Source organism: Theropithecus gelada, chromosome 7a (assembly GCF_003255815.1).
Source record: "Theropithecus gelada isolate Dixy chromosome 7a, Tgel_1.0, whole genome shotgun sequence".
NCBI classification, from domain to species: Eukaryota; Metazoa; Chordata; class Mammalia; order Primates; family Cercopithecidae; genus Theropithecus; species Theropithecus gelada.
The window spans coordinates 49,520,656-49,543,205 of NC_037674.1; the positions used below are offsets into that span (position 1 = coordinate 49,520,656).

General features: G+C 48.1%; 1 protein-coding gene across 2 annotated transcripts; it reads left to right on the forward strand.

The window, feature by feature from the left end:
- The first annotated feature begins 5,589 nt into the window (after positions 1–5,589).
- TBC1D21 (TBC1 domain family member 21) lies at positions 5,590–20,738 on the forward strand. Of its 2 annotated transcripts, XM_025390523.1 has the most exons (11): positions 5,590–5,792; positions 13,088–13,195; positions 13,332–13,435; positions 15,832–15,926; positions 16,461–16,571; positions 16,683–16,783; positions 17,762–17,858; positions 18,198–18,298; positions 19,314–19,430; positions 20,123–20,206; positions 20,593–20,738. In XM_025390523.1, exons 1-11 carry the CDS (start codon positions 5,733–5,735, stop codon positions 20,623–20,625), a joined length of 1,011 nt encoding a protein of 336 aa, XP_025246308.1. In that variant the 5' UTR covers positions 5,590–5,732; the 3' UTR covers positions 20,626–20,738. The 2 variants fall into 2 exon arrangements, with proteins under 2 accessions (XP_025246308.1, XP_025246309.1); XM_025390524.1 differs by lacking the exon at positions 13,088–13,195.
- The last annotated feature ends 1,812 nt before the right edge of the window (positions 20,739–22,550 follow it).

Genomic DNA, 22,550 nt, shown 5'->3' on the forward strand with positions numbered 1-22,550 from the left:
ATTTCAGGAGTTTCATGTATAGCTTGCAGAGTGATATGTGTGCCCATGGGCAATGCGTGCTGGGTACCTGTGAGCTCTTGAGTAACTTTGCCACTTTCCCTTTGCCTGGAGGAACTTCTTCCTGGCTCCTTCCTCTCTGCCTCTCTACATTGGAGGAAGAGCTGAATCTTGGCCAAATAGTCCATCCAAGGTCAAGGGTCAGCAGCAAATTTAGTACTCCATGGTCCTTGCTGTCTGACCCATGTGGCAACAGCAGGCAAGTGAGGGTGGGGGATGCTGATTGCAGCTGGAGAATCCCAGGAGCAAGCATCTTGAGGAGTTCAAGGTTAGCCTTGTTGTGCTCTGAAACAAGTGATAACACAAACAACCACTGTTTACTGCAAGGGTGAATATACTAGATACGGTGCAAAGCACTTTGCAGACATTATTTAAACCACACAATAATTTTACGAAGCACCCGAAGCATCCCCTTTTACAGATAAGGGAATTGAGTCTGAGAAATTAAATGACTTAAGTTGGGTCAAATAACAAGTAAGTTATAAGACTAGAATCTGAACCCATGTCTGTTTGACTCTAAAACTCATGATTCTCTCTCCCTATTCTGGTCTACAGATTATGCTAGAAAGAGGGGAGAGTGGAGGAGCTCCTCTTCTCCAAAAAAATCACACTTACCAAACAGATCTGTTTGGCTTGTTAGAGGTGAGCCTTCATTTCGCAGAAGGACCTCAACTTTATACTCATAGATTTAAGATCTGGAACTCCCGGATGGAGAGAATGGAAAGGAGAGGTGGGCGGAGGAAAATAACCAGAGAAGGCCTCCTGGAACTGATGGAGAGAAACATCGCGAGCTTTGGTGGGGGAGGGAATTGGATTTACAGACCTTGGTCTGCACCCGGTGTCCTGGAGCCCAGATGCTTGGTGTGTGAGGTTCCCTTGGCTCCCTCCTGTGGCTTCCCTGGGAAGACTGCTGTGTGGTCACCCTCAGGATGAGGATGCTGGTGAAGCAACTCATCAAGGTGAGATGGTCAGAGGCACCCCTGCACATGCACAGCTACTCTAGTGCCCACTGGGAGACTCTGCTCATTCCCTTCACTCCCAGATTTAAGTTGCAGGGAAAATGCATTATTTTTTCTTTAAAAATTTGTTTTGGAATGGATAGTCTTCAGAGATGTAATTAGCCACATTATTTCTCTCCATCAGTAGTCCCTGGCATTTGCTGGAGTTTCTTGTCCTTTTTTCTCTCCATTTCACTCTTTCCATCCTCTTTATAATCTAGGTTGCAATACTTCCCCACCCCCACCTCCAACCAGCACCACTTAGTCTGTTTTTAGACTGAATAACTATTTTAAAATCTGGAGAGGGAGTTATAGCAAACTCCCCCCCCTCCCCACTGGGCTGTAGGATTACAGTCCCCTGAGCCAGCTAGGAGCTCCACGATGCCCACCACTGCCAACAGGATAGGGGAGGCAGCTCCACGTGACACTGTGACGGCCTGGCTAGTGGCAAAGCTAGGCAGAGCTAGGAAGGTTGTTGGCTCCCCACGTTCTGGCTGGATAATCCCAGGTAAGTTACTTAACCTTTCTGAGCTTCTGTTGGCCTCACAGTGTTCAAGGCTGGCACTCACTTAGGTAAAGCACTTCACTGGAGGTATACAGCAAATGCCCAATAAAAGGCAGCTGTAGTTGGGAGGTCCATAGGCAAGAGGGAGACTTGGGGACAGAATGAACAGGAGATATGGGTAGCAGGAAAGGAATAGCCTGGGCTTGGTGACTCAGCTACCTGCTTTTGTGGTGACCCAGGAGCCTGGGCTGGGGGACAGGTGACAGGTGACAGGTACAACCATGAGGAAGACCCCTTATGGAGCAAGCCCCACTGAGTGGAGAGAGCACTCAGGAGCTCCGCCTCAGCTGCCCACGGCTGAGTGTCCCCCTTTGGTCCAGAGTTGCTCCTATGGGTTATTTCTGGAATGCAAGAGAGCTACCTAGGAGGTGGGCTCCCCAAGACCTTAGAGATGGCCCAAAGTGCAGTAACTCCTTAGCCCTCCAACTAGGTCAGGGGACTTCTAGGGTGGCTGGGCTGGCTATTGCTCTGGGGAATCCAACTACCTTGGTGCTCAGAAAGGAGCGGTCTCCATCACTCCCCGTCCCTGCTATCCCATGCTAGTGACACATGACATGCAGCCATCTCCAGCATTGTCAGAAATGCCATGCTCCATGGAGTTGAGGGCAGAAAGCCTGGTGCCAAAAATCTAAACTTACCCTGGTCCCCCACAAAGAGGGGTAAAGAGAAAAGTACAGCTTCAGCACGGAAGACCTTTGGCATTTTGCAATGAAATAAAATCAGAATGCACGTGATTTATATCAAGATCTAAAGTGCCGCAGACTTAGACAGTCATGGGTAGGTATCCTTTGAAGAGGTTGATACTTGTTAACGGAGACAGAGTTGCATGGTGTTTTACAGAGTTGTGTCTTGTTGCATTGATGTGAAGGGGACTGGAGTGAACCTGGTTTTTAATACTGGCCTTACCTGCTTTTATAGTAATCCTGGTCCCCTAGGTTCCCAGAGACATGCAGAGAAGTGGAAATTGGCTCAGAGGGTCTTTGAACTTGTACATGGATGTCACTACAAGCCTCATGGAAGCAGGCAGCATCTTGACGTGAGTCTAGTTCACAGAAGGAAATTTTCCTAGTGATTTTTGTGGACAAGTCCTAGGCATTAGTAACAATACTGGTGATGCTGAGGATAATAATAACTACCCTGCACTCCAGGGCCATGCTGGGCTCTTTACGTACACTGCTTCAGTTAGCCTTCAGTTCTGTAAAGCATTACCATCCTCATGGCACATGTGAAGATGCCGAGACTCGGGCAGGGTAGAGAAGTCGCAATGTGTGGAGGATGGCAAACAGCACAACAATGCCCGCCAACAGGAGCAGCAGAACCAGGATGCCAGCCCACTCCATGGTTTATAGGTGTCGCCATGAAAGACACGACTCATGCAGGCACTAGATGGAACAACACTTTACTCACACAGAGAAGAGACAGAGCAAGATCAGCTGCAATCGCAGGTTCAGTCCCTCATGGCCAGGGGTCTCTTCCCACAGCAGACATAAGGTGATGGTCTGCATGCCTCCCTCTTGTGCAGCAGGGGGTGGACCCTGTTTCCTCCCCACCTGGAACAGATATAACAGCGGGGTTGGCCAGGTGCCTGCCACATGACGCACAAGCTTAAGCAGAACAAAAGAGTACACACTGAGTCTGGAACAGGAAAAACATATTCCCACACAAGGCGATAAGCCCAACACAAGCTATGAGAGTTCTTTATCTCTTGGTAAGCAAGTGTTTTTGGCTCAAGGCCATTTGTATGGGGCTGAGCAGAGGTTAAAAGACCACACGCATGAGACTGCCTTTCTCAACCAAGGTCATATCATTGGTGTGCAGCAGAGCCAGGATTTGAACCAGGTCTTTCTGGCACCAAAGCCTATGAGCTTTCTCACGGATGAGAGGTCTTCCCCAGGCCCCTCCAAGTCTCCTCTCTCTCCTCACACCACAGCCACATCAGCTAATGGACAGCCAGATTCTGCAGAGAAAAATGGACTGAGTGGTTTTCTCCCTTCTTGGACTTCTTTAATGCAAACACCTAAAATGATATTTTCCCTGAAGAATCCCCATGTACAGGAGTTTAAAGCAGAAAGCTGAATTCCCATCAGAGATGAGAAAATGCATAACAGAAAAGCAATATATGGGAATCTAAGGTACTTGGGCAATTATGTAAATCAATGGACATGGTAAGGATCATTCAGCCCTGGAAAAAAATGGACACATGTAATTCCCTTTCAGAATCTGAAAAAAGAAGAAAGAGGGATGGAATAAAAGCCCTTTTTGCTTCAGTCACAGAGTCCTGCAATTCTGTTTAAATATTAAGCCTCCATGTGGTTGCTATGGGGCTTTTGTAATATGACTAAACTGTATTTGCTCATTTGGGGAAGGGTTATCACCTGCAATTCACAGATAGGATGCCAGAGGTTAAAAGAAGTTCGGTAGCTGATCTATGTTCACCATGTTCATTTTAGAAGCCAGGTTGAATTTAGCCCTCAGATATTTCCAATTCCCGACCTGATCCTCATCTTCTCGAGGAAAAATTGCAGTGAATTCTCAGTTGCCTATTTGGTTAATGTGGAAGAATAGAGACATATATAATTCTAAATGATGTCTATGTCCCTTGCTCTAAACATTTGCTTCGGAAACTTCTTGCAGATCTTAGAATGAAGCCACCCTAATGTGCAAGGGGCCCCATCCTTACTCCACACCTTCCCTACTCAACATTGCCCACCTCCCACTCCATGAAGACCTAGGGGCAGTAGATAAAAGGCAAGAGCCTCTTAACTCTCTCCTAGGTTGGGCTAGGGTAGTGGGTAGTGGAGAGAGGCTGATAATAAGGCATTCTGATTTAAAAGGGCTTCTGCAGTGCCGCAGGCAAGCAGAACAGAAACAGTAAATGAGACAATGAATTGTGTCCGCGGAAGACTTCCATATGGATGGTGATTCATTATGTTAATAAGGAGGTGAAAGCCAGAGGTTGACTGTATTCTGATTTCATGTCTGGGGAATCTGTAGCTCAGAAGCGGGGAGCATCCAAATTTGAGGTCAGAGTCCAAATTCCAATTCCCAGCTCCTGATTCCAATTTGGTTGGTCTAATCACTGTCGTCTTCTAATGACTAAGGATGCTTTAGAGCCAGATGGGACCTGAGTAGAAGAGCAAGCAATGCTTAAGGTGGAGAACAGTGATGCTGGAGACAAGCAGAGCCAACTCCTTGGATCCATGCAACAAATATTGAGCACATACCAAGTGCCAGCTGATGGCAGAACTGGTATCGGGAGAGGGAACCACAGAAGAATCTGATACTGACCCTGACCTAAAGGAACTCAGGGTAGGAGATGATAAGGAGCATGCACAAATCTCTGTCATACATACAGAGAGGGAAGTGAGATGAGGTCTAAGACTGCTTCATTTATTCTCCCATTCAATTAAATCATTAACTCAGCTACTCAGGCACGATCCTGAGTGCTCTGGATAAAAAGCTAAGTAAAACTGATCTCCACCCCAGAAGCTACCATTCCAGTGCTGAAGCTGAGTCACCCCAGGAGGCATATCAAAAACATTCCCCAGCCCCTCAGGCCCCAGCCCTAACATACTGATTCTGAATCTGTAACTGGTACCCAAGACATCTGAAGCCTGGTTTCTAGCTATTCTCCAACTTTGGGCACTGGTCTGATGGAATAGGGAGGGAGTCCAGCTAAGAGAGTCCAGAGGAAGAGTCTGAGATAGAGAGCAAGGATTCATGACCCACCTCTCCCTGGAAGCCCTCCTTGACCAGCATAGCCCACACTGATCCCCATGTCCTCTGAATCCAACCTCCACTGTGTGTACTGCAGTTTTGCTTTTTTTTTTTTTTTCCCCCCTAACTAGCAGCTTTAATCCCTCCTCTCCTGCTTGTGTCTCATCTCTAAAGGTGGGTGCTCCTATCTTCCAGGTCATTGTGATGAGGGTTCCGGGGGCCTTGTGACACACCGCTGGCCGGCCCTGTTCCAGTGTGGGAGGTCAGGAGCAGCCAGTTCCTCCTGGGAATGCAACCCATCTCCGAAAAGGAAGATCATATTCCTCTGCTGATTAAGCATCACTAGGGCTCCAAGTGAGTTCTGATCAGAGGCTATTTGGAAGACAGCAGAGGCCATGACCACCCTCTCTCCTGAAAACAGCCTCTCTGCCAGACAGTCAGCCTCCTTCATCCTGGTGCGTGTTCTTCATCAGTTCTGAGTGCCTCCCTCCCCAGCCTCTGGTTGACACTGGGACCATTTTCCCCTGCTGGGTGGGAAAAGCTAGAACCCTGAGCTAACATAGAAGGTGGAGCAAGGGCGGTTGTACCTTACTCTTACCATCAGCCCAAGAACAGGACTGAGATATCCAAGCACCCTTTCACCTTCTTTCCAAGCCAGCAAAACCTTCTCCCCAAATGTGCTATTCTAACTTTATTGAGTTGTGTAGGTTTGCAAGCACGTCCCTGAAGATGCTGATAGATTTTCATCAGCGCTTTTTGCCAACAATTTTGGTATACGGCCACCAGGTGGCAGTAATGCTTTTGTTAGTAGCTAGTTCTAAACCCAGTTTACAAGATACAGCTATTTGTTAGAAGTCGGCTTCAGTCATAAAAATTTTCCACACAGTATTTTTTCAAAATCATAACTAATTACAATAACTTTAGCCAATCTGAGGTCTCATTAATCATAGTGATTAAGAGAGTGATACATAAAAATGCAAAATGGACACCCCGTCCCTGAATTTTAAATGTTATTGCTTTATTGCAAATTATCACCAGGCCTTGCTTTAAATTTTCTTTACATCTTTCTCATTTCTCTGAGCTTAGAGAAGGCTAATAAAATAAACTGTCACATAGCATTTATTATATACGATGACTGTTCTAAATGCTTTATTTATAGTCATTCATTCTCATCACAACTCTATGAGGTGAATAATGCTGTTGTCTTCTTTTTATAAATGAGAAAATGGAGCCACCGAGACTTTGTCACTTGCCCACAGTCACACAGCTTGTAAGTGGCTTAACTTGTATTTAGACCCAGACAGGTGGGGTGCAAAAATCAATATTCTCAACGTGTGGCACCCAAACCTGCAGCATTAGCACCAACTGGGAACTTGTAAGAATGCAGACTCTTGGGCCCCAGATCTTCTGAACAAGAAACTTGAGACGAAGCCCAGAGATCTGTGTTTTTTGTAACTCATCCCTCCAGGGGACTCTGATGCACAATTAGCTTTGTGAACCACTGTTTAAAACCATTTTCTTCATCACTGTGCTGTACTGATGGTACACCATCCACACCTGGTGTGGTAATAATTGCTGAAGTGGGGACCCCCTGTTACGGTTGGGAGTGTATCTTGTCCTCAGGTGAACTGGAGTAGAAAAGAGAACCTTGTCTGGGCGCAGTGGCTCACCCCTGTAATCCCAGCACTTTGGGAGGCCAAAACGGGTGGATCACCTGAGGTCATGAGTTCAAGATCAGCCTGGCCAATATGGTGAAACCCTATCTCTACTAAAAAATACAAAAAATTAGCCAGGCATGGTAGTGAGCCCTGTAATCCCAGTTACTTAAGAGACTGAGGCAGGAGAATCTCTTGAACCAAGGAGGTGGGGGTTGCGGTGAGCCGAGATTGTGCCACTACACTCCAGCCTGGGTGACGAAGCGAGACGCCATCCAAAAAAAAAAAAGAAGAAGAAGAAAGAAAGAAGAAAGAAGGAAGAAGGAAGGAAGGAAGGAAGGAAGGAAGGAAGGAAGGAAGGAAGGGAGGGAGGGAGGGAGGGAGGGAAGGAACCTTAAGCAAAGTCAATGACCTTCCCTGGGCTTTATTGGAGGCTCTGTGGCTATGAGTATTCAGAGAAACTTGGCATCAAAATCCTCATAAAAAGTTTTTCTTGTCCTCCAAAAGCTTTCTTATTTTACTGAAAATAAGGGAGAAAAGCCCTAACCCAATGATGCAGTGGCGAGAGGAGATGTATGCCTGAAGCCAAGGCCTCTAGCACAGGAAACTTTTAGAGGGGCTGAGCCACTTAGGGCTCCCACTTCTGATCCCCTTCCCCAGGGGAAGAAAGGCCAAGGCTTCCTCAGATTTGCTGATGCAGAGCTTTAACCTGCCTAGACACACCCTGAAGGTGAGAGATTTCCACAGCTGCTCTATCTAGCACTATGCTTCCCAGGAGACTAGGAAAGGCACCATTGCAGAGCTGGAGGTAGCCAGCCCCTCGCAAACTGCATAGTTCCCCTCCTGGATTACCAGCTCATTATATCCAGTGTATGGGAAAGGGTGTTAATAGGTTGGTTGAGCAAAGAACAGAGGAACATGGGAAGATGAAGGTTGATTTGAGAAGCCACTGTGCTGACAATCTCCATCATGTTAAAGGAGCCTAGATACACATTCTCTGATTTCTAGCATAGGCAGGTAGGTAGTGTGCATGTAGACAGGGGGCTTCTAAGTGACATTTCCCCCTTGGCCTTCTACGGGTCAACAGCCTTCTTGTTCTGGTCCTTGGCTTAATAGCAAGTCTCTTAGATAGTCTTTTGGGTGGCCTATAGTTTGCTGAGGTTTGGAGAGATACAGGGAACTGGTGGGTGTAGACAAATGAAGTTTCCTAGAAGGAAGAAGCAGTGACGTTTTATAAACAAATTCAACCATGGCAAAGTAGGCAGATGGCCAATTGTTGCAGGTAGAGGTTTAGAGATGCAAAGTCTCTGAATACTCAACAGATGTCTTCTTGTGATGTTTCTAATTATTTCTGTCTTGTTGTGTTGATGCTGTATGTTTTGTTATGGTGTGCTGTGCATATTACTTTAATTTCAATATTACCTCTCCATTGTGTTTGACATTTTTTCATACCTTTGTTCGTTGTTTATTTTTTAATCATTGTAGGACATTTGATTTTAAGGTATTTCTTTTGTTCACAGCTTACGTAAGATACATATTTTTTATTTGAGTGGAAAATCCTTGCCTTTTAATTCCTTCCCACTGCCCCTCCCACCCCCAGCATGGCATTAGGGTTAGGCCTCTGACTCTTGCATCAAACAGCTTTGGGTTCAAACTTCAGCTCTGATACTTTCTGTGTGGTCTCAGATATGCTAATTAACTCTCCTATGGCTTCAGTTCCCTGATCTGTAAAACAGTTCAAGAACTATACCACCTCATAGATACTTGTGAAGATTAAATGGGTTGATATATATAAAGTGCTTAGAACAGTGTCTGGCACATCATCAATTGCTTTTTAATGTTTACAGCTAATAAGAGAATGTAATGCATTTATTTTCATAATTAATTTATTTGGATTTCTATCATTTTTATGCTTTATGCTTTTATTAATTCCTTATTGTTTCCTGTATTGCTTGCTTTTATTTTTTAAAGTGAGTTAGAAGGAAGATGTCCTGTTCCTTTAAATTCCTAATGTTTAAAGTCAAAAATAAAGCAATTTCTTTTGACTCCATCCTAATATCTAATAAAGAAATGAAATCTGTAGTTAAAAACTTTCCCACAAAGAAAACTTTAGCCCAGATGACTTCGCTGGTTCTACCAAATATTTTAAAAAGAAATGATACCAATTCTATAAAAATACTTCCAGAAAACTAAAAAAAAAAAAAAAAAAAAAAAAGAAACACATCCCTACTCATTCTGTGAGGCCAACATTACCCTGATACCAAAATTAGAGATATTACAAGAAAAGAAACTCACAGGCAAATGATTCTTGTGAACATGGATGCAAAAATTCTAAATAAAATTTTAGCAAATAGAATCCAACAATGTATAAAAAGCATAGCACATCATCACCAAGTGGGGCTCATCCCAGGAATGCAAGGCTTATTTACCATTCAAAATTATTCAGTGTAATTTACCATCCTAACAAACTCAAAAACGAAAAGCCATATGACCATTTCAATAGATACAGAACGCTATTTGACAAAATCCAACATCCATTCCTAATTAAAAACTCTCAGTATGCTAGAACGGGAAGGGACTGTCTTCAACCTGATAAAAGGCATCTGTAGGAAGCCTAGAGTTCACATTATACTGAATTGTGAAAGCCTGAATGCCGCTCCTCTAAGATTAGGAACAAAGCAAGAATGTCTTCTCTCATCACTTTTATTCAACGTTGCACTTGAGTTCTAGCCAGTGCGGTAAAACAAGAAAACATAAATAAAAGGCATCCATACTTGAAAGGAAGAAGTTAAACTGCCTTTATTCACAGATGAACATGCTCATCTATGTCAGAGTTGATAAATTTTTTCTGCAACGGCCACAATAGAATTTTTGGCTTTGTGTCCATGCAATCTCTGTTGCAGCTACTCAACTCTGCCATCATAGCATGAATGCAGCCACAGACGAAAATGAATGAGTGGGTGTGGCTGTGTCCTAATCAAACTTTATTTAGAAAAACAGATTGGAGGCCACATTTGACCCATGGATCACAATTTGCTGACCCCTGGTCTATGTCATAAATCCCATGGAATCCACAAGAAAACCACTAGGACTAATAAGTGAGTTTTACTAGGTTGCAGGAATACAAGATCGATATATAAAAGTACATTGTATTTCTATTAGAAATTTTAATTTTAAAATGATGCTTTTTATAGTAGCATCTGAAATATAAAATACTTACGGCTAAATCTGACAAAATATATGAATGACGTAGACACTGAAAACTACAAGACACTGCCAGAGAAATTTTAAAAGACCTACATAAACGGAGAAATATACTGTGTTCATGGGTCAGAGGACTCAATAGTGTCATCAGTTCTCCCAAACTGGCTTACAGATTCAATGCAGTCTCCACCAGAATCACAGCTGCCTTTATTATAGAAATGGACAAATTGACTAAAATCCTTATGGAAATGCATTTCTAAAGTTAAAGCATTTCCTTTTATAGTTAAGGATCCCGGGACACAGCCCAGCTTTGCCTGTTCCCTTCTGCTTCCTGCCACATCGCATGCTGAGTGTTGCAGTTTCTGAATGAGTGTAGGTTGGGAGAACATGATGACAGTCAGAGGGGCAGAAAGCTTGCTCTGATGAGTGGCAGTGTCTATGCAGGTGCGGAACACATCAGGGCAGACCCTGCTTCCCAGGGTTAGGCCCACACCGAGATTTGTAACTTCTTGGCCCATATGTCCTATTTGGGTCCAGATGACAGGGCATGCACGAGTTATTAAAGAATGTGTTTCTCAATCCATTTCCATCAAACATACAGTTAGTGGAATTATCCCGATTTGGGGCCTGTGGGCTCTGATTTTTAGTTAACAAGGCTGCTTTGCCTTCATTTATTTCTGTATTTATTTATTTGAGAAGGAGCCTTGCTCTGTCACCCAGGCTGGAGTATAGTGCCATGATCTTGGCTCACTGCAACCTCCGCCTCCCAGGTTTAAGTGATTCTTCTGCTTCAGCCTCTCGAGTAGCTGGGATTACAGGCACCCCACCACCACACCTGGCTAATTTTTGTATTTTTTTTTAGTAGATACGGAGTTTTATCATGTTGGCCAGACTGGTCTCGAACTCCTGACCTCAAGTGATCTGCCCGCTTGGGCCTTCCAAAGTGCTGGGATTACAGGCGTGAGCCACCATGCCCGGCCTGTTTTACCTTCTAATACTTTACTACTCATGTGGTTTGTGGACCAGCAGCATCACCTGTTACTCAGGAGCTTGTTAGAAATACATCATCTTGGGCCCCACCCCAAACCCTCTGAATCAGAACCTGAACCTGCAGAAGATATTTAAGTGATTTGTATGCAAATTTAATTTTGAGTCACATATTCAGATGTATACTAATGGGAAGTTGGGAGTGTGTATATTTACCTGTCTCCTCAGCTCTGTCCATCAGCACATCTTTATGTCTGCGATGTGGCATTTCAAGATATTCTTCTCTCCAGTAGAAGGGAATACCCCAGGAAGAAAGGAATCTTCTCTTATTCCAACAGGAACCCCCACTCCTAGTTGTTTTGTTGTCGTTGTTGTTGTTATTGTTATTATTATTAGAGACATTATTATTATTATGTGCTCTGTTGCCCAGTCTGGAGTGCAGTGGTATGATCTCAGCTCACTGTAACCTCTGCCTATCGGGTTCACTTAATTCTCCTGCCTGAGCCTCCCGAGGAGCTAGGATTACAGGCATGCACCACCATGCCTGGCTAGTTTTTGTATTTTTAGTAGAGACAGGGTTTCACCATGTTGCCCAGGCTGGTCTTGAACTGACCTCAAGTGATCCACTTGCCTCGGCCTCCCAAAGTGCTGGGATTATATGCATGAGCCACTGCACCTGACCCTAGTTATTGTTTTATAAGCATTTTGAATTACTTTGCACACAGTGCACTCACCTCTCTCCAGCACATATACACACACACACGTCCACATACACATAGCACACAGATATATACAACACACACACACATACACACACACTCCCTTATCAAAAGCAGAAACCATCCCTCATAATGAACCATTTTACATTTCCAGGAAAGGTAAAGTGGAGCTCATAACTGTGTCTAATTAATGCTTATTTTATATTTTCCTATGATCAAAGCAGTATACATTATTATAGAAAATTTTAAAAATACAAGAAAGGCCAGGTGCGGTGGCTAATGCCTGTTATCCCAGCACTTCGGGAGGCTGAGGTGGGTGGATTACCTGAGGCCAAGAGATCAAGACCATCCTGGCCAACATGGTGAAACACCCTCTCTACTAAAAATACAAAAATTAGCTGGGTGTGGTGGCGTGTGCCTGTAGTCCCAGCTACTCAGGAAGCTGAGGCAGGAGAATCGTTTGAACCTGGGAGGCGGAGGTTGCAGTGACCCGAGACCACACCACTGCACTCCAGCCTGGCAACAGAGTGAGACTGTCTCAAAAAAAAAAAAAAAAAAAAAAACAAGAAAAAGGATAAAAAGTACTTATTTCCTATCACTCAAAGATAATCGCTGCTGTTTTTAGTTGTGGGGGGGACTTTTTTGTTTTTTTTCAGTCTTTTTCTAACAACTTTATAGTAAATGCATTATATATTAGAGTTTATGCGGGGGGTTATTATAATACATAACAGACACAATACATAGAGAGGTATTACTATGAGTGCCATAGTTGTACTACAGAGTATAGCACATAGAGAACATGCTAGATACACAATTCTGTATTCTGCTTTTTTCTGTTAACATTTGTATTTTTTCAGATTATTATTCATTCCTTGTAAACAACATTTATATGCCTCAAAATATTCCATTGAGCACATAAACCACAGTTTACTTAACTACCCCCTTATTGCAGAACATTTAGAGTGCTTGCATTTTTCATGTTGGTAAGTAATGTGCAATGAAAGTTATTGTGCATACAGGATTTTTTCTGTATATTTTTAGTAATGTCCTCAAGATAGATTTCCAGAAGTAAGTCGGGCTGTGCGCTTTGATTCATATTGCAAAGTCCAGAACGTATTATTTAAAATCACACTTAAAAGCTGAAGGCTCCTAACATAAGGTGGAACTGGTTGCTGCTTTTGCCAGGTGAAGAGAAAACCACCCATTGACAAGACGGAATGGGACAGCTTCTTTGATGAGAACGGCCACTTGGCCAAGTCACGGGACTTCATTTGTGTTAACATCCTGGAAAGGGTGGGTCCCCAAGCTACCCTTGGCCTTGCCCTGGAACTGGGAGCATGGACGGGCAGGGGGCAGGTGTGGCGTTGGATGAGGCCCTTTCGGTAGGCATCGAAGAGTCCATGACCCCTACCTCCCACCCCCACCCCAGGGTCTGCACCCCTTCGTGAGGACTGAAGCCTGGAAGTTCCTCACGGGCTACTTCTCATGGCAGAGTTCCCAGGATGAGCGGCTCACGGTGGACAGCATGAGGAGGTAGAACACTCCAGATCCTGTTGGGACGGGAGGGGGCCTGCAGGTGGCAGGTGCTGCCTCCCCAGCCTGCAGACTGTCTTCTGCCCCCATGCAACTTCTCATTCCGAGAGGAACCCCACGCCTCCTGACCCAGGCACAGCACACAGGAGGTGCGGCCAGTTCATGCCAGTGCCTTCTCTCCCTGAGCTCCATTTACCAGCCTACCAACTGCCAGGCATGGGCTTGGTCCCAGCCACTCCTCCCACCCCTGGGCCCCCAAGTCCCATCCTTCCCTAGGGTCTATGCATTCTCCCTCTGAAGCAGCCTTTGAACACAGTCTGCCACCCGCTTCCCTGGGTGCCACCCCAACTCCACCTCCTCCCTGCCCCCTGTGGCTGAGCTGCCTCCTGGGTCTAGTCTCCCCACTCCCCGCCTGTGTCCAGTGTTTCCTCCCAGTGCCCAGGGGGAAGGTACAAAACCCGTATGGGCTGCCCGTGTCCTTAGATGAAACACTCCCAGTGGTATAATTGGTAACGTTTCAAATAGCACATCTCTTCCAAAAACTTCCTGATCCGAGCTCCACATCGCCCACTATCCCAGAGCCTGACATTCCAACCACACTGACAGCCTCACTGACTCCTCATTTGCCCGCCCCTGCCCCACCCCTGCCCCAGCACAGACCACATTTGCACTCCCCTCTGTCCTTGGTTCACCCTTTCTCCTTCCTCCACAATGGATTTCTATCATCCGCCTATCAAAAGCCCACCCTTCCTTCAAGGCCCATATCCCATAGTGCGCCTCCTCCAAGCAGCCCTCCCAGATCTCCCAAGGGAGCCAGGGATGAGGCACTTTGGTTCAGTAGACAACACACTAGCTTTGAACTTGGACCGTCTTGGATTTGGAAACTGGGTTCAAATTTCAGCACTCTGATTTACACGCTGGGTGAACTTGCCCAAGAACTTCAGTGCTGAAGTCTCAGCCTCCTCCTTCATAAAATTCGGGTTACAGTTTATTTCACAGAGTGGTTGGGGGGCTGAATCAGATAATACAGGTAAGGCACCTTGCACAGGGGAGGAATGAGTAGCTTTTATGATTTTGACAGGAATGCTCCCTCCCTCAAGCCAGAGGCCCTTGACTTGCACTTCCAAGACCCCAGGCACTTGGTGCCACAGTAGTGAGACTGGAGCCTGTGTCTTCCCTCCCAGGTTGAATGCAAATAAGGGCAGAGGCTGCCGCCAGTTTGCCTTTGTCTTGGGCCCTCTCCTGACCTTGCCTGTCCGTGGGAGGTCTCCGTACACACTGGCTGAGTCAGACTGACTCCACTGCTGAATATTTTCCCAAGACTGACTCCACTGCTGAATATTTTCCCTTCAGAGGAACGGACTCCTTTGGATTGTGGCTGTATCACGGTGTAGCCTGAGGTGGACTCACGGGTTTGGGAGCCTGAAGCAGGAGCTAGGCCCAGCCCCAAGAGAGTGTCCAGACAGGATGTGGAAAAGATTCACATGCCGGGGCCAGCCAGAGTGACCGGGGTCACTCTGGGACGGGGGTGTGAGGGCCGGGCTGGGGAGCTCAGAGAGGCTCGGGAGCTCTGACAAGAGCTCACCTGTGTTGGTTTCCTGAGGCTGCCTTAGCAAGTACCACACGCTGGGTGACTTCCGACAACAGAAACCTGTCCTCTCACAGTTCTGGAGCTGGAAGCCCAAAATCAAGGTGTTGGCTCCTTCCAAAGGCTCTAGGGTAGAACCCTTCCTTACCTCCCAGCTTCTGGTGGCTCCCAGTGTTCCTCGGCTGGTGTGCCTCACTCCATTCCCTGTCCCCGTGGTCGTGAGGCCTTCTCCTCTCTGTGTGTTATAAGAACACATGTCATTGGATTTGGGGTCCACCTGGAAAGTCTTAAGTTAAGGATCTCATCTGGAAATTCTCAGCTTAATCACATCTACAAAGACTCTTTTCCCCATATGATTACATTCACAGGTCCTAGGGGTCAGGACATGGATATGTTTTTTTGGAGGCCACCATGCAGCCAGCGATACCAACTAATCATATTCTAATAATGAGGACAAAACACCGCCTCACTCAGCACTTCCAATTCTTAGGCACAGGTGCCAGTATTATGCCCATTCTACAGATGGGGAAACTGAGGCTTAGAGATGGAAAATGACATCCCCAAGGCTTGCCCCCAGTGGCAGACACCCAGTTATTAAGGTGTAGAGCCAGGATTCAGGTGCAGTGTTTGGAGTACAGAGCCCAGGAGGTTAAATCGTCTCCATTCTGCACTCCAGGTGCACGTTGGAGGACAGTTAGGGTGGCACAGGTTGAGATAAGGGAGAGCATCGCAGGTAGCTGCAGCTGCTCGTTCTCCACTTATCAGAAGGGGAAAGCCACCTTGTTCAGCCTCAGTTCTGTTCTCACAGGAAAAACTACAAGGCCTTATGCCAAATGTATGAGAAGATTCAGCCCCTTCTGGAAAACCTGCACCGGAACTTCATAGAGACTCGCAATAACATTGGTGAGCAAAGTGGGGTGGAGAGGGCTGGGCAGAGGGAGGGCTTGAAGCCGACTCTGCCCCCTTCTCAGTCACTTCCAGGGAGGGATGGCTCCAGGATCCTGGGAGTTGCTTTGACTTGTGCCTGGAGTTTTGCCAGCTGAACCTTGGTTAATCTACCCCACCAGTCTCTCCTGTGTGGCCCTAGATGCCCCATACCATGTTTCCCTGGGCGCATGACGTTCCTGCTGCCTGGTCTTCCTCTCTCCTTTCTTTGGCTTTGAATGAGGTTGGATTTGAACTGGACAGAGAGGAAGGGTGGGGGAGGACATTCCTGGCTGAGGGTATGGCCTCATCAAAGGGTTGGAGGTGGGAAGAAACACAGACAACTCAGGGTGTGTTGAAGAACTGAGCCTGGCAGGGGCTGATGTACCTTTCACAGCTCCCTCTCCCTCCAGGATGTCCTAGGGCCTGCCCATTGGAGTAGGGGAAGAAACTCACCCATAGCCCTGCTGGATGTGATCTGGTGCCACCCCTTGCCCCTTGCTTCCAACCTAGCACGTGACATTCAGAAACTCTACGACAAAGACCCCCTGGGCAACGTCCTCATCGACAAGAAGAGGCTAGAGAAGATCCTGCTCCTGAGTTACGTCTGCAACACGCAGGCAGGTGAGCCTCAGCCTCCCCTTGTCAATGCCCTCCCAGGACCTGGCCCAGCCTAAGCCAAGGGTCCAGGCCCTCCCACCCAGCCCCTCCTCCCCAACCCCCTCTTTGCCACAGAGTACCAGCAGGGCTTCCATGAGATGGTGATGCTCTTCCAGCTGATGGTGGAGCACGACCACGAAACCTTCTGGCTTTTCCAGTTCTTCCTGCAGAAAACGGTGAGGGCAAGGCCTGAGCTCAGGGATGCCCCTCTCCACCCCCTACTACTCCCCAAACAACTTCTTGAGGCTGGGCAGGCATTGGCAGCCCCAGCCATTCCCTCCAACCTCCAGTCTTCTGGGTCTCAGAGGAGCCTGGGAGGGTGATGCTAAACCCAGTGGTTCAAAGTAGTGGCGGTGGGGAGGCATTGAAGTGGAGAAGGGAAATGGAGCAAAAGCTCTGGGTCCACCTCTCGACAAACCTTGAAAGAGCATGAATCCGCCAGGCCCAGGGATGGCGCCCTCTCCTGGCATTTTCTTCCCCAAGCACGGCTCTCCTCCCTCCTCACCTCTCCTTCCTCAATGGCTCCCCGTGGCCTCCAGAATAAAATCCAATAACCTTAGCCAGTTATTCAGGGCTGTTCCCTTCACATAACCTGAATTCCAGGCACACCAGGAAACTCAGTAGTTCCCAGGAACTCCCTCACAGTCCAAGTTGAGGGGTTTTGAAGGTGCAGCTCCCTGGAACACCTCCCTGGAAAGCCTTTCCTCATGATCTGTGAGAGGCTGCCCAGAACCCTCCCTCATGCCTCCCTCCACCCCACCATCCCTGCAAATGTGCTTGCTGCCTTTGCCTTGTCCCAGTCGGCTCTGCCCCAACACTATTGTGTGAGGGAAGAACTGGGCAACCGGGCTCACTAGACTGTGAACTGCAGTTGAGAATCTCTACTACACACACAGACACACACACACACACACACACACACACTCTCTACACAGCCACCCAGAGGTGCACAACATATACAGACAAACTTGCATACAGATCACAGTCACACAGATATGTGCACACACACACACACAGACTTGTAGAGACATGGGGGCCCAGCGCACAGATAGACACACAGAGCCTCCAGAAGTGAAGCTGGGGGAAGCAGAGTTGACTCTTACAGTGCCCTGAGGCCCAGGAGGACTCGGTCTGTCTCCCACCGTCGTGTGCAGGAACACAGCTGTGTCATCAACATTGGCGTGAGCAAGAACCTAGACATGCTCAGCACCCTGATCACCTTCCTGGACCCCATGTTTGCTGAGCACCTAAGTGAGTGGCTCCCACCTCCTGCCACCTCACCCACCCCCCAGGGTAGGCATGGGAGAGGGGCTGGGACCCAGCTGTCGTCCCTAATCATGGGGGGCTGGAGAGCAGCAGAGTCATTTGATTGCCTCTCCAGGCCCTGGGAAGAGGGTTATCTGGATGGGGTTGGAATCTGGACAGTTGAAAGTTGACTCTAAACCATCTCCTAGGGCAGCTGGAAAAAGGGCAGCAAGCTTTTTGTATTTCCCAAGTGTTTTGCAGGCTCCATAGTTTGGCCTCATCTGCATGTGTTTGCTGCATCATGTGTGTTTTCCCTGACTACAGCCTCAGCTTCTCTCCCCACAGAAGGGAAGGGTGCAGGAGCTGTGCAGTCCCTCTTCCCCTGGTTCTGCTTCTGCTTCCAGCGTGCCTTCAAGTCCTTCGATGACGTCTGGAGGCTCTGGGAGGTGAGGTGCCCAACTGGGGATCATCAGGCTGGGCTCCACCCCTCGGGCAGAGTGGAAGCTGCAAGTCTTCCTTGCGTCTCCCTTTCCTTCTGGCTTGGATGGAGTTCAGTATCTTGGGGTTTTGTTGGGTCAGCAACCCTGCTCCCATCTTGCTGGAGGAAGCTGGAGCATCACTTTGTCCATATGTTCATTTAACACAAAGGCCTCACTGGCTGTGCCTTCTGTGGGCAGTCGACACAGGAGGGCCCTCTGGCCTGTGCGGTGGGAGCCTGGGCCTGCAGCTCCACTTCCCTGCTTCCCTGCGCAGGTGGCCTCCCCACGCTTCCACTTCCCCAGCTGTCCCCCCAGCCCTGGCCTTCCCCTTCCCCAGAGTGCTGCTCCTGTGGAACTCTCTCACAGAAGGTGGGTCCCCAAGGACACCTGTAGTCCTGTGACCACAATACCCAGAGCCATCAGCAGATGAACCCCCTGAGGAATGCCACGCCCACCCATCACTGCCCTCCCATGGCCGCTGCTGCCTGCAGAGTCCAGCCCAACCATCCACCTGACATGTAGGGTCCCACAGATCTATTCCCACCTGCCTGTCCCTCCCTCTTGGCTGGCTGGTCTCCATGCCCAAGTCCACGACTACACCCAGGCCTTTGGTGACACCCTTGTGTCATTTAATTCCCATCAACCCTTGCTTGCCAAAACCTCACTCAAATTCGACAGTTTCCTAGTGTCTCCCACCCCTCATTGCCTCCCTCCCCTTCCTCTATCTAATGAATTCCCTGAAGCCTCAATCTCTGAATCCCCCAGAAGACAGCACAATGCCTAGAGTCAGGGGTACCTGTGAGCACATGCCTGAGTGAATGGATGAGTGAGTGAATGAAGGAAGGAATGAATGAATGAGCAAGTCAGCAGCAAGACCCAGGAATGGCTGACCCCGGACACGTGGTTGGTGGGTACCTCACCATCCTCAGGGCATCTGCAGTCTCAGGCTACGGGGCCCAGACTGAGACGCCCTGACCCACAGGTTCTGCTGACGGGGAAGCCCTGCAGGAACTTCCAGGTGCTGGTGGCCTACAGCATGCTACAGATGGTGCGGGAGCAGGTGCTGCAGGAAAGCATGGGCGGGGACGACATCCTCCTGGTGAGAGCACCCTCGGGCAAGCCACCAGCCCAGCTCCTGGAGGCCCTGACACCCCACCCCAGCTGCAAGACCGGGGCTCATGGGGTGCTGGGCACCAGTGCCACCTTTTCCCCCCAGGCAGGAAGGGCAATGAGAGCTAAGGTACGGATTACTGTGCCAAGGGCTTTTAATAGACTAGCTCATTTAAGCCTCACCACAAGCCTGACACAGAGAGGCTATAACCATCGTCATCACTCGTAGTTAACATATGAGGAAACGGAGGCCTTGAACACTCCCTAACCATTAAGCTCTACCATCTCGCAGTCAACCCCGTGGCCCTGGGATATTCCTGAAGCAGAAGGACCTAGAGTTTTCCATCATTTTAAAAAAGCTACTGAAGTCTTTGTTGGAAGAAACAAATCTTAGGTGGCACCCCAAATATAAACCAAGTCATCCTTCGAAGACCCTAAGACACTTGGTGGAACTCCAGGACTCCCTAGAGCCTAACATGAAAGCTAACATTTACCATTGCCCCCAAATATCAAATTTTAGGCATTGAGCCAAGCAGGCTGGGGAGAGGTCAGGTGGTCCTCAGCAACTGCTGTGAGCAGCATCCTTCTTCCCTGGGTGCTGCAGGCAGCTGCCTGTGCCCAAGAGTGCAGGGAGACATTTGCCCCAGCCCCATCCACAACAGCTTCCATGCTCCTGCGCAGGCCTGCAACAAGCTCATTGACCTTGATGCTGATGAGCTGATCTCCGCTGCCTGCGTGGTTTATGCTGAGCTCATCCAGAAGGATGTAAGTTACCCCAGTGATTTGTCCTCCTCCTCCTTCTCCTCCTCCTCCTCCTCCTCCTCTTCCTCCTCCAAGGAGCCTACCCTGATCTCCCAAACACAGCCCATGGCAGGCACATTCAACTTCAGAGACACAGACTGTGCCGCGTTCTCTACCACCAACCCACGCATGTTGCTCCTCATGGTCTTCTTTCTGTTTGCACATGTAGCTCCTTCCTCCCTGAGCAGGCTGTGCTACTTGACAGCATGGCCTTCATCCCCCCCGCATTCCGTGTCCATCCCAGTGGGTCTGGGTACCCAGGGCCTCAGGAGGATGTCACTGCTTAGAAGAACTGAAGAATGAAAGTGACAGACCAATGTCTGTGCACCTCCCACCTGCCTCCTCCCTAGGTTCCTCAGACATTAAAGGATTTCTTCCTCTGAGGACACCAAAGCCCACAGTGGACCGATGCCCTCGATGGGCAGGATGAAGGTCAGGGGCACTGGAGTGAGGGAGTAGATGAAACAGCTGCAATATAAACAGTCCTCTGGAATAATGGTTTGTGGTGGGCGTTATGTCTTCTTTGACCTTAGGGGCTGGGATGCACGTGAGGGTTGAGACAGGGTCGTAGGATAGGAAGAGAGGCTAGCTGGCTAAGAGACACGTTCTGAGGCTAGGGAGGGTGCTTACTGGAAGAGACTGGGTCAGTGGCTCCTCCTCAGTGGAGGGTTTTCCAAGGCTGCAGTGGATCCACATCTGGAAACAAATGGTTAGAGTAGAACCAACTCTGAAAGATTTCCAGACCCCCTTGGAAGACAAAATTGAGCACATTTAATAAAGATTAATTCATCTGGACTCAGGTCCTGAGAGGAAGGCTGGTCCTGGGACTCTGACCCCACCCCCACTGCTCCCCTGAGTCCCCCCATATCAGTCGCACAATTAAGTCATTTTTTCCAGAGATTCCCTGCTAGTCTGTGGAAGGGGCTGGCCTGGAAGGGAGAAATATCTGACGAGCAGGCAATTCCCTTCCTGGTTTCAAAGGCTCCCTCATAATTGTGCCTTCATTTATCAGCCTGTAAATGTGTCCTCAAGCTACATTTTATTTTCCAGCCTTGATCAATCTTTTTTGAGAATGCACTCTGTCCTTGGCCAGGCAGTCAGTTGCTCCGTGAGGAAAAGGTGCATCACACCTGCTCCCCCGGGCTATGCCACAGCCCTGAGCCCCTGCCCAGCCCGCCCCATGCTCTGGCTGGCCCCCAAACATGTAGATGGGCTGGAGAGGCTGAAATTGCAGGAGGGTTGGGGCTTGCTGTGTGCCCCCAGAGCTGCTCAGCAACACACACACACACACACACACACACACACATAAACACACACACATACACACTGCCCTGCCCAGTGACTATAAGTTTTCAGGAGGGCTGACATTATACACGGGTCGGAGGGATCCCTTGTTTTTGCTGCGAACTGGTCCTTAGAGGTAAGGCATGACCATCCCTCTCACTCTTTAGCCAACTGCCCCTCCCTCTGCTCCCATCCTGGCACTCTTAGTGACCATCACTCCAAAGCCATTATGTCCCCAGTGAGTGCTTGGTCTCCTTCCCCTCAGGCGACAGTCTCCCATCCAGGACCGGCTCTGAGTCTGTTAGCGGCTGTATCTTTGCTGGAAGGTCAGGGAGGAATGCTGAAGAATGAGGGACTGTCCCCCCAGCAACATCTTCTCTGCATGGCTAAAGAGCTCGTGTTAGCTGGGCAGGAAGGCACATGGGTAAATTCATATACTACACTTCTCCTTTGCTTTTATGTTCCTAAGGCAGTTTATTTAAATAAGGATTCCTGCATGAAAGACAGTTCTCCAAGGATGAAGCTGTGTTTGCATTTTGCCAGAGAGGCAGAGAACCAGAGTAAAAGACATCTTGCTGAGCTAGTTTTGGCCTTGGGAAGAGAAGAATCAATAGAAACATCAAATGAACATTTTCTAATGCTTCTTTTAGACTGGTGACTTTAGATGGCCGATCATTTTTTTGTTGGGACCTACACGCAATGCCAAACATCTATTTTAAAACAAAAATTTAAGAACTCACCTTCTAGACCACTTGCTGCCAAACCTGTTTTTAAAATCACTGGAGCACTATTATTACATAGTCCTTCCCAGAAGCCCAGTGGATGAAGTTTGGGTGTAGATCCCAGATCCCTCTCCCCGCACAACCCGTCTCAAGCCCCCCTCCTTGAACCTCACATCATTTCCTGTGCTATCTGCAAGGAGCCTCTTGTCTACTAGAGCACTTATTTGAAAACCTGTTAGGTCTTAAGGACGAGGTGGATTCAGTCTTGACACCTAATTGATCCGGATTCAGATAAATTCCAG